Source organism: Podarcis filfolensis (assembly GCF_964270895.1).
Source record: "Podarcis filfolensis genome assembly, chromosome: 8".
Lineage (NCBI taxonomy): Eukaryota > Metazoa > Chordata > Lepidosauria > Squamata > Lacertidae > Podarcis > Podarcis filfolensis.
This window is the reverse complement of record NC_139611.1, coordinates 3,339,419-3,354,748: the sequence shown is the minus strand read 5'-3', so window position 1 is coordinate 3,354,748 and position 15,330 is coordinate 3,339,419. Positions and strand designations below refer to the sequence as shown.

General features: G+C 46.9%; 1 protein-coding gene and 1 long non-coding RNA gene across 2 annotated transcripts in view; one reads left to right on the top strand and one right to left on the bottom strand.

The window, feature by feature from the left end:
- LOC310769933 overlaps positions 1-15,330 on the bottom strand; it is a 228,647-nt gene that overhangs the window by 109,515 nt on the left and 103,802 nt on the right. The window lies entirely within an intron of this gene.
- On the top strand, positions 7,409-13,482 carry DUSP2 (dual specificity phosphatase 2). Its single transcript, XM_083625773.1, has 4 exons — positions 7,409-8,011; positions 9,088-9,230; positions 10,332-10,551; positions 11,265-13,482. Exons 1-4 carry the CDS (start codon positions 7,624-7,626, stop codon positions 11,477-11,479), a joined length of 966 nt encoding a protein of 321 aa, XP_083481899.1. The 5' UTR covers positions 7,409-7,623; the 3' UTR covers positions 11,480-13,482.

The following is a 15,330-nucleotide window of genomic DNA, read 5'->3' as shown; positions in this document are numbered from 1 at the left end:
ACGTATCCTCCAACATGGTCCTCCCTCCAAAGATCAACTCAATGGAGCTGAGGACTCTTGGGGCTCATCCACACTTCTCTTTGTACCGTGATTTCTAGTCACGGCTCTGAGAGGTTTTTCTTTTGTGTGCTGCCACTTTCCCCAGGAAAACTTGCATTCAGATTTCTGCGGATTGATGTTTGTTCAAATTCCGCAGTGAACATTAGGTTTTCCTGGGGGAACAGCAGAAAAACCTCTCAGATCCTTGCCTAGAGATCACAGGACAAACTTAAGTGTGGATGAGCCCTTGGTCCTGGCTGATTAACCAAATTATTAAAAACGTTGGATGTTTTCATCTCTACTTGATGTCAGGGAGCGTGCTGAGGGGGGATGCACTGAGGAGGAACGGTGGGAGCCTCCCCCTCCCCCTGCTCCAGATCCTGAACCTTCCCAGGAGCAGGAGGACAGTATAGATTTGGAACAGTGGTTTGCAGAGGGACAAAGTTCAGAAGGCAGAAGCTGGGAAATACTGGATGGGGAACAACTAGACACTGAGGAGAGAGAGGGTTAACAGATTCACCGCCTCTGGACAGCATTCAGCCCCCTTCTCCAAAGAAAGGAGAGCTCAGAAAGTGTTAGAACAGAAAGCGCAGTGGGTACAAGCTCAGATTACAAGATGTAGGAGTGACGTAGCGTCATAGGGACGGAAGCGGGTGTATTCCTTAACTGGGAGTACCGCCATTCTTTGTTCTATTGCTGTGATTATTAAAGTTTCTAACTGGTAAGAAGACTCCTTTTCCTTTGTTCTGCTTATCTACTGCCACGGGGGGGTGGGGGGAGCGGGACGGAGGAAGCCAATTCCCTGAAGCCTGACACTTGCCAAGCAACCGTGTTCAGTTTATGGTTTTTGGATTTGTTAAGGTATGCAGGAGGTTGTGGATTCCCCTTCATTGGAGGTATTTAAACAGAGGTTGAATGGCCATCTATCATGGATGCTATAGAAGTTCTAGTTACAGGGAGGTAGCCGTGCTGGTCTGCTGTAGTTGAAACAAAATTTAAAAAATCCTTCCAGTAGCACCTTAGAGACCAACTAAGTTTGTTATTGGTATGAGCTTTCATGAAGAAGTGTGCTATAGAATTTGATATTTCATTGCAGGGGGTTGGACTAGATGACCCTTCGGGTCCCTTCCAACTCCACAACTCTATGATTTTACACTCTCTTTCTCAGCATGAAGGGATCTAGCTTACATAAGATGATGGAACTTTCATGATGTGCAATCAGGCTGACTGTGCTGGGCATGAGGAAATCCAAATTAATGACAAGGATCAATTATTCCAATTCAGCTCAGAGGTAGAGTGGAGTTTGGAATCCCACATTTTGGAACCTTTTGCACTTTAAACGACACTTTGCTTCCAGAAAAAGTTGGTGAGCTTCTCTTGTAACACGGGGACATACACTTTGTGCAAAAGAAAGAAAGAAAGAAAAGAAAAAAGGTTGGCAAAGGTTGACATGTAGTTAATGGAAACCAAGGGGGTGGGGAGAACTATAAATGGCAGAAGGAATTTATTTAAAATTGGCAGTGGAAGTGTTGCTAGCAGGAAGCAGGTGGGTAAGATTAATCTGAAAGCTGCAGAGGCTGGAACTGGGTGGAAGTGCAAGAGAGTCACTGCGGCTGTGAAAGGAGGAGGGGACAGGAAGGAAACCCACAAGCACAGGTGGTACCAGAGATGTGTTTTAGCTTGGCAGTGGGGGCAATGAGACGTCATCACTGGAGTTTTGCATTTGAGCTGCTGCTCTCTGCCCTTTATCTCTTCTCTCTGCTTTTGGGGGCAATAGGATTGTTTTTCATGGCTGAAGTGTTATAAAAAGGTAGAGCACAAATGTTTTAAACCATAAGTAAACAAGCAAGCAAATAGGAACAGAGACAGCCCCTGATATTTTCCAACGCTATCCAAGAACAACCCCCCCCCCCCGCTACCCCACCTCAATCCTGCTCCTCTTATGAGTGTCATGGAGCAGGCTTTAGAGGGAACATAACTTTAAAAGAAGGGACACGGGTGGCGCTGTGCGTTAAACCACAGAGCCTAGGACTTGCTGATCAGATGGTCGGCGGTTCGAATCCCTGTGAAGGGGTGAGCTCCCATTGCTCAGTCCCAGCTCCTGCCAACCTAGCAGTTCGAAAGCACCCAAAAAGTGCAAGTAGATAAATAGGTATCACTCTGGCGGGAAGGTAAACGGCGTTTCCGTGCGCTGCTCTGGTTCGCCAGAAGCGGCTTAGTCATGCTGGCCATGTGACCCGGAAGCTGTCTGCGGACAAACGCCGGCTCCCTTGGCCAGTGGAGCGAGATGAGCACTGCAACCCCAGAGTCGGCCACGACTGGACCTAATGGTCAGGGGTCCCTTTACCTTTACTAACTTTAAAAAACTATTGGACAAATTCATGGGAGAGGGCTATTGACAGCTACTAGCCACGAAGGCTGCTCTGCCTCCACTGTCCAAAGCAGAAATACTTCTGGGTGCCATTTGTCCAGAAAACACAGGAGGACAGAGAGTTCTTATGCTCACGTTCTGCTTGCTGGTTTTCCACAGGCATCTGGTTGGCCACTGTGAGAACAGGGTGCTGGACTAGAGGAGCCAGTGGCCTGATCCAGGAGGCTCTTCTTAGACTCTTAACATAACTAAGCAGTTCTGGGCCTGGGAGCCACATGTACACTTCCGTGATGGAAGAAAGGCAGGATATAAATGTAAATGAATAATGAATAAATGAATCTGGTTGGCCATTGTTAAGAGAGTGGTGGCTGGACTGGATGGAATTTGCTTGGTCAGCTCCAGGAAAAAAAACCCCATTGTTAGTCCTTCCAAAGTTTCTGAGAGCATTGGCTTGTGCCATGTGGATCACATGCTTTTTCATTGGCACTCAGAAAAATATTGGTGCTCCAAGCAATGCTGTGGGTTGGCTTGTCAACTGGAAAAGGCCCAGGTAGCTGGAAAATAATAATAATAATAATAATAATAATAATAATAATAATAATAATAATAATAATTCATTTATGCCCCACCCATGTGGCTGGGCTTCCCCAGCCACTCTGGGCAGCTTCCAACAAAATATTAAAATACCGTAATGCATCACAAATTAAAAGCTTCCCTAAACAGGGCTGCCTTCAGGTGTCTTCTAAAAATCTCGTAGTTGTTGTTCTCTTTGACATCTGGTGGGAGGGCGCCACTACCGAGAAGGTCCTCTGCCTGGTTCCCTGTAACCTCACTTCTTGCAATGAGGGAACCGCCAGAAGGTCCTCGGTGCTGGACCTCAGTGTCCAGGTGGAGACGCTCCTTCAGGTATACTGGAACAACTGGAGAAGGCCTGGTGCAGTGGGCGAGAAGAGAACGAAATTCCGTTCACGTTTCATTTAAGCCAAATTGATCAAATGTGCAGTTTCTGAAGCAACATGGGAACCAAAATACAGCTATTGCCCAAAATTTGCACTTACCTAAATTTTGCAATGCAGTTTGCCAACCAAACAATGAGCTTGGCAACACTTCCGCTTGTCCCATGCCTAGAACCATAGAATTATAGAGCTGGAAGGGTCCCTGAGAATCATCTAGTCCAACCCTCTGCAATGCAGGAAGCACAGGTCTGAGCAATTTTTCACTTGTTCCATGCTTTCTAGGCATGGGTCTGAGCCATTTTGTATTTGCCCTGCAGCTTTCCCCTAGAAAACACACTCTTTACAGCTGAATTGGAACAAACAGCAATCCTTGGAAAACCCAAATGACTTTTGCTCCAATTCAGTGTAAAGATGGGGAAAGTGCACATAAAAATGAATGTATTGGTGAAAATAGCACACAAAAATGCATTAAGTTAGGAAATTGCTTGCAAAAAAATGTGTACATAAGTTAAAACTGTACATAAAACATGTTTATTAGAAGAATTTGGTATTAGAAGAATGCTCATGAGTTTTCATGATTCTTTTTTTTTATTACAAAATGTGAAGAACTGAATTTAGGACTGGAGCAATTAAAAACTGAGAGGACCAAAATTGACAGATTCTTCCATCCCTTGCCTGGACTGAAATGACTCAGGGTCAGATTAGAAGTGGCATTTTGACACACCATTTCCCCTTGTATGGTAGGTTTTGTTTTCTGTTTTTTAAGAAATAGGCACCAAGAGACCTTTTCTTCACATAGTGAATAGCTGGTGCTGAGCAGAGGGACTGTGATAGAGACAAAGGTTTAAGCTTGCCCTCCCCAGGCCATGGTCCTTATCCTGCTCGATTTCCTAACTCCACCATGTGACAGCTTTTGTTTTTTTCAAGGGCAAACTATAAGACATTTCACCCCCTGAAGCAAAGGGCAAGATGACAACTTCCCATGTACAAAAGTCAACTGAACTGGTAACTGCATCTTCCTTCCGTCTCTGATGGAATAGCACCTCCCACCCCATCTATAGCAGCCACTGACAGCTGGTTTAGGGTGGCCAGGACAGGGGACAGCAGAGGGGGCCAACCAGGGAAGAAAAGCCATGGGGCTCTTGCCTTGGATAACGGTCGGGACAGTCCTAACTATACGGCAAATGTAACATATTGTTTGACTCTGAATGGCCACTGGGAAACAGATACAGTCATAACTCAGGTTAAAGACGCTTCGGGTTAAATCTTTTCAGGTTGTGTCCCGCGGCGACCCAGAAGTAACGGAACGGGTTACTTCCAGGTTTTGCCGCTTGCGCATGCGCAGATGCTCAAAATAATGTCAGACGCATGTGCAGAAGTGGTGAATTGTGACCCGCAGACGCAGGTTGCGTTCTGCTCAGGTTGCGAACTGGGCTCCGGAACGGATCCCGTTCGCAACCAGAGGTACCACTGTATGGCTTTATATTTGCCTCTAGGGTGGCCAGTTGTAAAGTGATTTGAATTTAGCCTCACAGGCTTGTTTTGAGTTGTGTGCATTTGCCCTTCCCTAGGCACCAGGTTCATGCTCTTCCTTAAAGGCCACTGTGTAGGCCTGCCTGAGTGTTCATTCAGTGCATCACCAGCTTCTCATGGAAATCAGCTGAGCATACATTCACATGACCTTGTGTGATTCCTCGAAATGCATTTTATTGTCCTTGCTTAGTCCCTATTGCAAAGACCAGGCAGACATTTAAGAAGCAATATAAAAAGCAGCAGCATCACCTGATCTAAAAACACGGATCTGAAAATATTCCAGTTCCTGATCTAATTTTGCTCTATATCCTAATTGATTAAGAAAAATGAACAAGGAGTCTCCATTCTGCAGTTTCAAGTTGTGTTTCCAATATCCTAAATGCTACTGTGGAATTCCTTATAAAAGTCAGAGGCTGCTTATTAAATGGTACTCAATACGTACGATATTTATAACCCTCATCAAAACCAATAAAGCATGTTGTTTATTGCCTTCAGTTTCCGGTATACAAGAGTTAAGAACTCCACACTGTAGCTACCAGTTTCACCTCCTTCTCTTCTCTGGGATGATGGAATTCACATTTGTTCATTAAGTCTTTAGCTTAAGCTTTTAGTTCTTATTCTCAGCTGAAACTCACCCTCAGGACCTGAATCTGCTCATATTCCTCCCTTGTTGACTCCCCCACCTCCCAGCAGATTTGGAATAGGCTTCAATACAGCAATTTACAGTGGAATCTTGCACTTGTCTACTCAGAGCACCATTGTGTTAACTGCCCAGGGCTGTAGTCCTAGGCTGTATACACATTACTGTTTACTCTGGCTCCAGTGTGCTCCCCCACTGGTGTTTGAAGCGGAGTACACGTAACATTTGCCACAATCCATGTCTGTTCTGTAGTTTCTTATGGAATACTCCTGTTGGATGCATTTCACCTCAGACCAGCTTTTATCTGAAATAACAAAACATAAGAAGCCACATTCACTTTGCAGTTAAGTTGAGGTGTGTACATTTGGGACACAGCTGTTGTGTATGTTCAGGTGGCACAGCTTCATTGAACAGGAGTTCAGGAGGGCTGCAGGTTGGGGAACACAAATCAGGTAATGCATATCAGGAGAGAACATCCTAGATTATTTTGCAACACTGCTGTGTCTTAATCTCTTGAGAAGCATATCCTTGGATGACTGAATCACTTAATGAGTGCAGCACTACCTGCTGGCAGGAGGAGAGGACGATCCTTTTGGCTGAATTCTTTCTTCCCATGGAGCCTGTACAGTGGTACCTCAGGTTAAGAACTTAATTCGTTCTGGAGGTCCGTTCTTAACCTGAAACCGTTCTTAACCTGAGGTACCATTTTAGCTAATGGGGCCTCCCACTGCTGCCGCGCCACCACCACACAATTTCTGTTCTCATCCTGAAGCAAAGTTCTTAACCCGAGGTACTATTTCTGGGTTAGCGGAGTCTGTAACCTGAAGCGTCTGTAACCTGAAGCGCCTGTAACCCGAGGTACCACTGTATGTGCTAATTTGTTATGACAAAGCAGACAACTAGCGTAGGTGAGGAAGGGGAAATAATTCCCAAGCATAATGTTTACATGATTGTGATATGGTGGGGGCACAGGATGGAAATACAATTGATGGACATCTCTCTCTCTCTCTCTCTCTCTCTCTCTCACACACACACTCCTTTTGTGTGATCAACTAGGCCCAGCACACCAAAAGAAAAAAAGAGACAAGACTTCTTCAGATTTCTTGACAACAGTTCAGAATCAAGTAAATAAATAAAAACTAACTATCCAAATATCTGAAGGGTTGTCCCATTGAAGATGGAGCAAATTTGCTTTCTGCTACTCTGACGGGTAGGACCCAAACCAATTGATTCAAATTGCAAAAAAGGAAATTCCAACTAAATATGAAGAATGTTCTGAGGCTAGGACCTGTTTGACAGTGGAAGGAACTGCCTTGGGAAGCTGTGGACTGCCCTTCATTGGAGGTTTTTAACAGCGGTGGGGGTGGTCATCTGTCAGGGGTTTCTTAGCTGTGATTCCTGCGTTGCAAGGGCTTGGAACAGAGGGCGCTCGGGTCTCTTCCAAGTCCACAGACAGTTAATTGATTGTTGGCTGCTAAATGCAGTTCACCGAAAAGAGCCCTTTGAGCTGAAGGAAGGAAATATGCAAAATGTTTCTGTAGTGTGTGATCCCTACAGTGGCCCATTCACACATACACGTAGTCCTTTAGTGTTTTAAGGGAACTTTGAGGTGCAGATTCCCGTTCTCAGGGGCCAGGCTGATCCTCTTAGCAGGCGAGTCTCGAACTTCCATCTGCGGCTGCTTTGAGGTCTGGTGACGGAAGAGATTGGCACGAAAAGGAAACAGTTCCTCCCCAATATGGGCCAAGGCGGATCATCTCATGCCGTCTGGCTGCCTCCGGATCCCGGCCACCGAGCGCGGCTCCTCTCCCTCCACGTGAGGGGGAAGGGCCCGGCCGGGGAGTTCCTCGGTGACGCACACTTCCATATATGGCAGCCCCGGGAGGAGCTCCGCCCGCGAGCGGCGCGGTACTTAAGCTCCCGCGCGGAACTGGGCTGCAGACTGGAACCGAAGTAGGATCCTCCGCGGGCTTGCGAGAGAGGCATCGCCGGGACTGTTGCGCAAAAGCTCGCCTCTGTCTTCTACCGTGATTACTATTGCTTGCCCTCTCTCTCGATCTCGGGTTTCCTGGGCCGGCGCAAGGATGGTGATCGAGGAGGTGGTGCCCCTGGAGAGCTCCGGCCTGGCGGCGCTGCTGCGGGACCCCCGGGAGAGCGCGCGCACGCTGGCGCTGGACTGCCGGCCCTTCCTGGCCTTCTGCCAGGCGCACCTGCGGGACTCGCGGCCCGTGCACTGGAACGGGCTGCTGCGGCGCCGCTCCCGCGGCCGGAGCGCCGTCAGCCTGGACTGGCTGCTCCCCGACCGGGCGCTGCTGGCCCGGCTGCGCAAGGGCGAGCTCAGCCACCTGGTGGTGCTGGACGAGGCCAGCCGCTCGCCCGCCGCGCTGCGCCCCGACAGCCTGGCCCGCCTGCTGCTCAACGCGCTGCTGCGGGAGGAGCGGGCCGGCACCTCGCACATCTACCTGCTGCAAGGTGAGCACCGCCGCCGGGGGGGCGAGACACGACCCTCTCCCAGGAGAGGGAGGGGGCGTCTTTGGGATGGGGCTTGAAGGAAGGGAGGGGCCCGTAGCTGGTGCCCCCCGGAAGGGTTCAGGTCCCCACGCTCGCTAGGTGACGGTGGGCCAGTCGCAGCCTCTCTATTTGCCCACTCTACATGGGCATACATGATAAGTTAGATCAAATGCTAGGCCTACTCGGAGTAGACCCATTGGAATTAATGGACATTACTATCTTAAGCCTATTAATTTAAGGAGGCCTGCTGTAAGTAGATCTTAGTCAAGAGGCAATCTATTTATATTTATTAAACTTTTATCCTGTGCTATTTTGGGATAGTGGGTGGGATAACATTAATAATTATAATTATTTTGGGCTGGAAAGGAGTTGCTTCAAGTTCAAACATTTGACTTGATAGGAAAAAATAAAAAGCCTTGATGTATTAGGGCAATCTCTCTAGAGGCTTTAACTTGCCAAGACAAGTTTACACTTAGCTGAATTCCTCACCTTTCCCCCAAAACCTTTGAGTCCAACTGCATCTTTAATTGGGAGAACTGAAGAAAATTCAGTTTTAGGGGGGATTTTTTTTTTAAGTTTAATTAGGAGGCATTAACATAAAGCCAGGATAGCCCTGGAATAGAATTGCTGTATCCCAAGCAGACTCATCCCAGCTGTTCCCAAGGTTACTTGCAGCTAAGTCTGACTGCTATAGTGGTAACTAAATTGGAAAACACAATGCCAGATACCAAATAAATACATTTGTTACTGACAGCAGTAAATCTGGGCCTATCCATGCATAAAATAATCAATCATACAAGATAGCACAAACACAAGTTAAAGTTTGTGGCCACAATAGTGGTGTCACTGCAGGTACTTTTTAATGAAAGTGTATTTTAAAGGCAAAGTAGATTAGTCACTATTATGAATAGATCTGAATGAAATGTGTGGGCACTATAAACTATTCCAATCCGATATGTCCTTAGTGGTTGCATATGTATAACATTCATCCCCAACTGAGATACACACTAAAAACTCTCCATTCGTCTGATGTTTAGGTGGCTTTGAGAATTTCCAAGCCAGTTTTCCAGAACTGTGCTTGACATCGCCAACACCTGCTACATCGCCTCCATCTCCATCTCCTGCTCTCCAAAGCCCTGAAGACAACAGCACAGAAGCAATTACTCCCTTGTATGACCAGGTAAGTTCATGTGAATCTGGAGACCAAAGCAGCAAGAAGCCGAAATACCAATTCCCCCCTCCCCCATATTACTCTAAGCAGATATTTTTTAAAATAATATTCTGGGCCATTTAATTGCACTGTCTAGACTTTGCTATGTGAGTAATCTTAGTAAAATTACTGCTCACATGACAAAATACAGTTGAGACTGCATAAAGGTATATTTATTCAGGTGTTCTTGTCCATCCTCTCCCTGAGGCTTGGAGCTGGTAACCACCAAGGCTGTCGCCTACTTTAAGGATTTCACCTGATGCACTGTCTGTCTCAAGTGCGCTGCCTTGCCCCCGCAATTGAGGGGGCCGGTACCACGTGACATACGCAAGTAACACCGGCATGTTGTGTGATGTGCTGATGTCAGTCGTGCGACATGTTAATGTGTTGTGCACATGCTGCATGGGCTCCATGATTAAGGCAAGCATATCACACAGCATGCGCACACGGCAACTGCAGATTTTTTTTTAGGCCCAGCTCTTAAGTATTTTGGGGGGCCCTCAGCCCCCAGCCCCCCTTGTTGGTGCCTGTGGTCTGTCTAGTAACAGATAAATAAAAAAAAAAACTTAAATCAGTTATTCTTTTTTACGATTGCATATTACCAAAACCTCAATATAGATGGTTGTGAAGATATCCAAGGAAGTCCAAGAGTTTATAGTTTAATCAGCAAAAGTTTTGTTAGAAGGAAGGGTTATCTGTAATGTTTTTTTCTTTCCTCCCCTTTGCAGTAACATACAAGACTCAAATAACCTTTTTTAAAAAAGCCAAAGTGTCTTCATCTCAAAGCTCTTGCCCATTAACCAACTAAATGATAGAATCATAGAAATGTGGGGTTGGAAGGGACCCTGAGGGTCATCTAGTCCAACCCCCTGCAGTGCACGAATATGCAGCTGTGCCATACGGGGATTGAACCTTTAACCTTGGCATTATCAGCTTCATTTATTAATCTGCTAATAACCCTTGATAGCATAATAGTAACACTACTTGATTCATCCCTACAATATTCACCATCAATCCTATTTTGGCACAAAGGCTGATGGGTGCACTCTCCTTGTTCTTTCTCTTCTGCAGGGGGGCCCAGTGGAGATTCTGCCATTCCTCTACCTGGGCAGTTGCTACCACTCCTCCAACCGGGAGGTTCTGGAGTCCCTTGGAATCACTGCTGTGCTCAACGTCTCCTCCAGCTGCCCCAACTACTTCGAAGGCCAGTTCCTGTACAAGAGCATCCCAGTGGAAGACAACCACATGGCTGAGATCAGCGTGTGGTTCCAGGAAGCCATTGACTTCATTGGTAAGTGCAGGTGGCCAGCCAGGCAAACCTTTTCTGCACAAAGAACTCTCATTCCCTGATGGTGAACTTGGTTGTCTGCACCATCTTGCCACTTTGTAGGGAGGGTTTTGCCACAAACGGGGGCAGATGTGTGGTAGAGAAACTGTCATCCATACCTGCCTCATATTCCAGAGGATTAAGTTATCCCTTGTGATAGTGGAAGAGATTTTGAGAGATTTGCTATTCCCATGGCATACTGATATGCTTTGAACCTCTATTTTGCTTAATATTGTGAGTGACAAGATGGTTTTGTAGACGGTTGGGGGTTGACCTCCAAAGCTGTACCACACAGAATGCCAAGCAAACACACAGATGCACACACCCCCACCCTTCTTTTGAGAAGTAACTTGGTAGAAGATTCCCCTTCTTATTGATTAGGAAAACCAGCAAGCTGCCTCATGTTGGCCCATCTAGATCTATATTGTGTACACTGGCTGGCAGGGGCTGCAGCCCTACCTGGAGATGCCAGGGATTGAATTTGGGACCTTCTGCATGCAGAGCAGATGCTCTACCACTAAGCTACATCCTCCTTCTACCATGCAGGCAACAAAAATGCCCCCCCCTTGCCCCATAAATGCACTTGCTCCTTGGATATGTCTGCTTCTGGCTCTAGGGCTGCGCTGCTCTTGTGGGCTGTCTCTTATGTGGCTCTTCTTGCTTTTCTCCTCCTGCAGATTCAGTGAAGAACAGCAGTGGGCGTGTGCTGGTGCACTGCCAAGCTGGCATCTCCCGTTCGGCCACCATTTGCCTTGCCTACTTGATCCAGAGCCGCCGGGTGCGGCTGGAAGAGGCCTTCGACTTTGTCAAGCAGCGCCGTGGGGTGATCTCTCCCAACTTTGGCTTCATGGGGCAGCTCCTGCAGTTCGAGACGGAGGTGCTGTGTCATTAGCCCAGCCGCCCCACAGACCCAGCTGGGAGGGTGGGGCAACCTTCCTCTCTGCGGACAAAAAGACTGATAATGTGTGTTTCTGTTTACATCTCCAAGCGGGTGCTGCAGCAAAGGACAATGTTGTGGTTTTGGTTCATTTGTTTTCTATTGCACTAAATCCTGACTTCAGTCTCATGACTACAAAAGCAAAACAAGAGTGTATCAGGAGTGAAGAAAAGAGGGTGGCTCCAACTGTGTGTTGGGAAGCTGTCCTGTCCCTTTGTTGGGGAAGAGCTTTAAGGCCAGATCTCTTCAGGTGATGCATTCTCTCCTTCTCTACTACAGTCCAAAGCCAGTGCTTATTGATCATTACTGTCCACACACACCCCAAACGCAAATAATTGCAGCTTAACACTGTGGCATCATATCCTAGCAATGGCAATGCAGCTGTGCTGCAAACTCCTGATAGGATTGTCAGAAGGTTTTCTTTTTTTGAGGTTGAAGCTACTTGGGGAAGTGGGAACTGATTATCATAATGCAATGATATTGTGCTAATCCAGCCTTCAGCCGTCTGGTGTTCTCCAGATGTTTCGGACACTGGGGGAGTTGTAGATCTGGAGGACACCAAGTTAGCAAAGGCTGGGTTAAGCCATTGTACCCTATATGGTATGCTGATGTCAAAGTGAAGTATAAAATGTGAACAAGCCAGCGAGAGGCTTATAGTTGGATAGCCGTTGCCGGTGTGTATCTCACCCTTCCTTCGTGGGGCTTAGGGTGGCATGAACAAGACTCTTCTCATTTGATCCTCGCAACAGCTTTTGAGAGAGAGGTTAACCAGAGAGGGTGACTGGCATCTAGACACCCTCTAAGTTCCATGGGCTGAGTTGGCCTTTGGGAACCTGAGTCTGCCTTGCTCGTGTCCCAACAGTCTGTTCACCATTGTGCCATCCCTTCAGCTGGTGCACTGGGAATCACTGCTGGATTGCGGCTTGGCCAAAAGGACAAAACAAGTATGTCCCTCAATGCTTGTTTGGACTTAAGGTGAGTCCCAGCTTTGAAAAAGCTGAAGAAGACTTAACTGCAACTGGCCTAATTCTCCCTTCAGCCTGAGAATTCAGGTTGAATGGAGGTGACTTTATAGTCCTATGGCTAAGGCACTCCAGTATCCCTCCTTTTCTACATTTTTATCAGCTGGCCCTATGCAGGAATTGATAGCACACTTCCCCATTTAAAGGCTTCTCTCTGCCTTCTGTCAGAAAAACTGAAGGTGTTTCACTGAAGCTTTAAAGACTGAGTAATATGTAAGTGAGAGGTCCTTCTAAAAAGAAGCTTGGTTGGCTATCTTCACCTGACTATCCTCAAGTCAACTGTAGACCAGATTTTATTTTAAGCATAGGAAGTAAGATTATACACTTGAACTACTCTGTCTCCATTGTCCAAGTGGTACGAGCTGCTTGCCTCTGGTCTCCAGCCTTATGCAGGTCAGCCATAGATCATCAAGCTCCATCCGTAACGGATTGCTCGTTATTCATATATGCTGTGAAACTGGGAGTCAATAAGCTTTATTAGGGTGAGAGTTGGGTTCCGCATCCCCAGATCAAGAGGGGAGAATTCACTGCCAATTTTACAGCTGTCCCCCTCCCCCAGCCCTGGGGGAAGAACAGGCAAGTATCCTGCCTTCTGGTATGGAGGGGCGGTAGGGGAAGGGGCTCTCTTCTGAATGCACTGAGAATGGACAACACCCACTGCAGCCAAATAAACCCCTCCTTCCCTTCCCCAGGGTGTTGTCATAAACTCACTGGGCTGTCCTGTGTACCTCCCACTCATTTCAATGAGGCTTGCACAGGCAAACTTTCTGGGGGATTGTGCCCAGTGACCTCTTTCTGCCCCCTCCCCGCAATATACAGTTTGTACATTTGTGGAAGAAAGAGGAGACCTCTTTCTTGACTGACATTGATCGTAAATGTCTTTTGCACTTTATATTTATTATTACCTGTTGCAATAAACAACCAGTTTTTATATTGCTTCTTGAGTCTCTTGATGCTTGATGTTGTACACACACACACACACATTTTGCCCAGCTGACAGAACTTCTTGAACCCTGGAAGGCAAGGCAAACCCATTTAGCAAAGGCTAAAGTAGGATGCTCCTGCCAACCTAGCAGTTTGAAAGCACATCAAAGTGCAAGTAGGTAAATAGGTACCACTCTGGCGGGAAGGTAAACGGTGTTTCCGTGCGCTGGTCTGGTTCACCAGAAGCAGCTTAGTCATGCTGGCCACATGACCCGGAAGCTGTATGCCGGCTCCCTCGGCCTATAGAGTGAGATGAGCGCCGTAACCCCAGAGTCGGCCACGACTCGACCTAATGGTCAGGGCTCCCTTTACCTTTACCTTTAAAGTAGGATGCATCCACACTGCAAGTGGTCTCTTAAAAAAAAATAAAACCATTCAATTTGTCAAAAGTTCTCATCAGTCATGTCACCAGTCCTGAAGAGCTTATGGCTGCAGTGAGTCTAGCTCAGATGCTTTGTTGCTGTTCAGCGCTAGCTGCTTAAAATAATACTGGTGTTCCTTTGGTACAGAACTTTGATTTGATTACAGAATAAGCTCGTGGAAGCTTAGCTGTGGCCATGTGGCTTGACCTTACCTCTGATGTTTTTGTCAAGGCAGCTGGCAGAGAAAGATTGATGCCCCCTTCCTCGCACAGGCCGAGAGCTTTAGTTGACCTCTGCTTGCCCTCAATCAGTCCATCTCTGGATCTTGGCAAGTTGCCCTGTCTAGACCAGAGCCATCCCTCGGGGGGGGGGGGGGGATCCAGGCTGTGTGTCAGCAGGAGGAATTAGCTGTGAGTGGCAGGTGGGATATTGAGATGGAGGGGAGGAGGGGGAAAGAGTACATTTTCTAATCCTTCCCTCTTCCAGGAAAAAAAAACAACTGATACAGGACCACGGGCATATCACAGACAGCTGCCACTAGCTGATCAGCGGAGTCCAGCAGCTAAGGTCTGGTGCTTTGAAAACCCACGGACATCCTACCTTGCGTAGAGGCAAAGCTACACCTGCAACCTCCATTAGTCTCTCAGCCATGGTTTAAGATCTCCTTCCCAAATCTGGGAAAGCACTAACTAGGCTTTGGGAAGGAGGCGGTGTTATAGATAAAGTAGGGGGATTGGCTTTTGCTGTCCAAGGGAGTGAGTCCCCTAAATCCATGATCAGTTTGAGATGAATGGATGGAGACAAGATCCACAGAAAGCAAGGCAGAGCTTTATTTTTCTGTCACAACAGAGTTCCCTCCCCTCCTTACAAGGAGGTAGGAGAGACCAGGAACAATGGTGCACAAGCCCCTACAAAGACTTTTGAAATTGCCCACAACTCTAACCTAAGACCACCCCCAAAAACATCATATATACATCACTGAAGGAGGCAGTCTCCAGCAGAAATTTGAGAATGTTGCTTCTCTCTTTTCTGCCAGGATGCCTGATAATACCTTACTTGGTTGCATTTTCTGGGTAGCCTGGCCATTCCTTTGTGATGGTAAATACTTTAGTTCCTGAATCTCTTACCCATATTGATAGTTTTCTCATCTTAACAGATACTTGCCAGACTATATTTGCAGGGAGGTGTAAGCCCCTACAGTCCAAAGACAACTAGAAAACTTTTCCCATTTCTTTCCTCCTTGCAGAGAAATATTTGAGGTCAATTTGGGAGAGTCAAAATGGCTTCAGGATTGCTCTCCTGTACTATTTCAGATATGTGATTTATATACTTACATGTCTGTTTGCTTTGTACATTTATGAACATTTACTCTATATTTGAGAACTTAGAATTCTTATATCAGCAGGATAACTCTTAGGACCCTTTCGCCTCCTTCCCC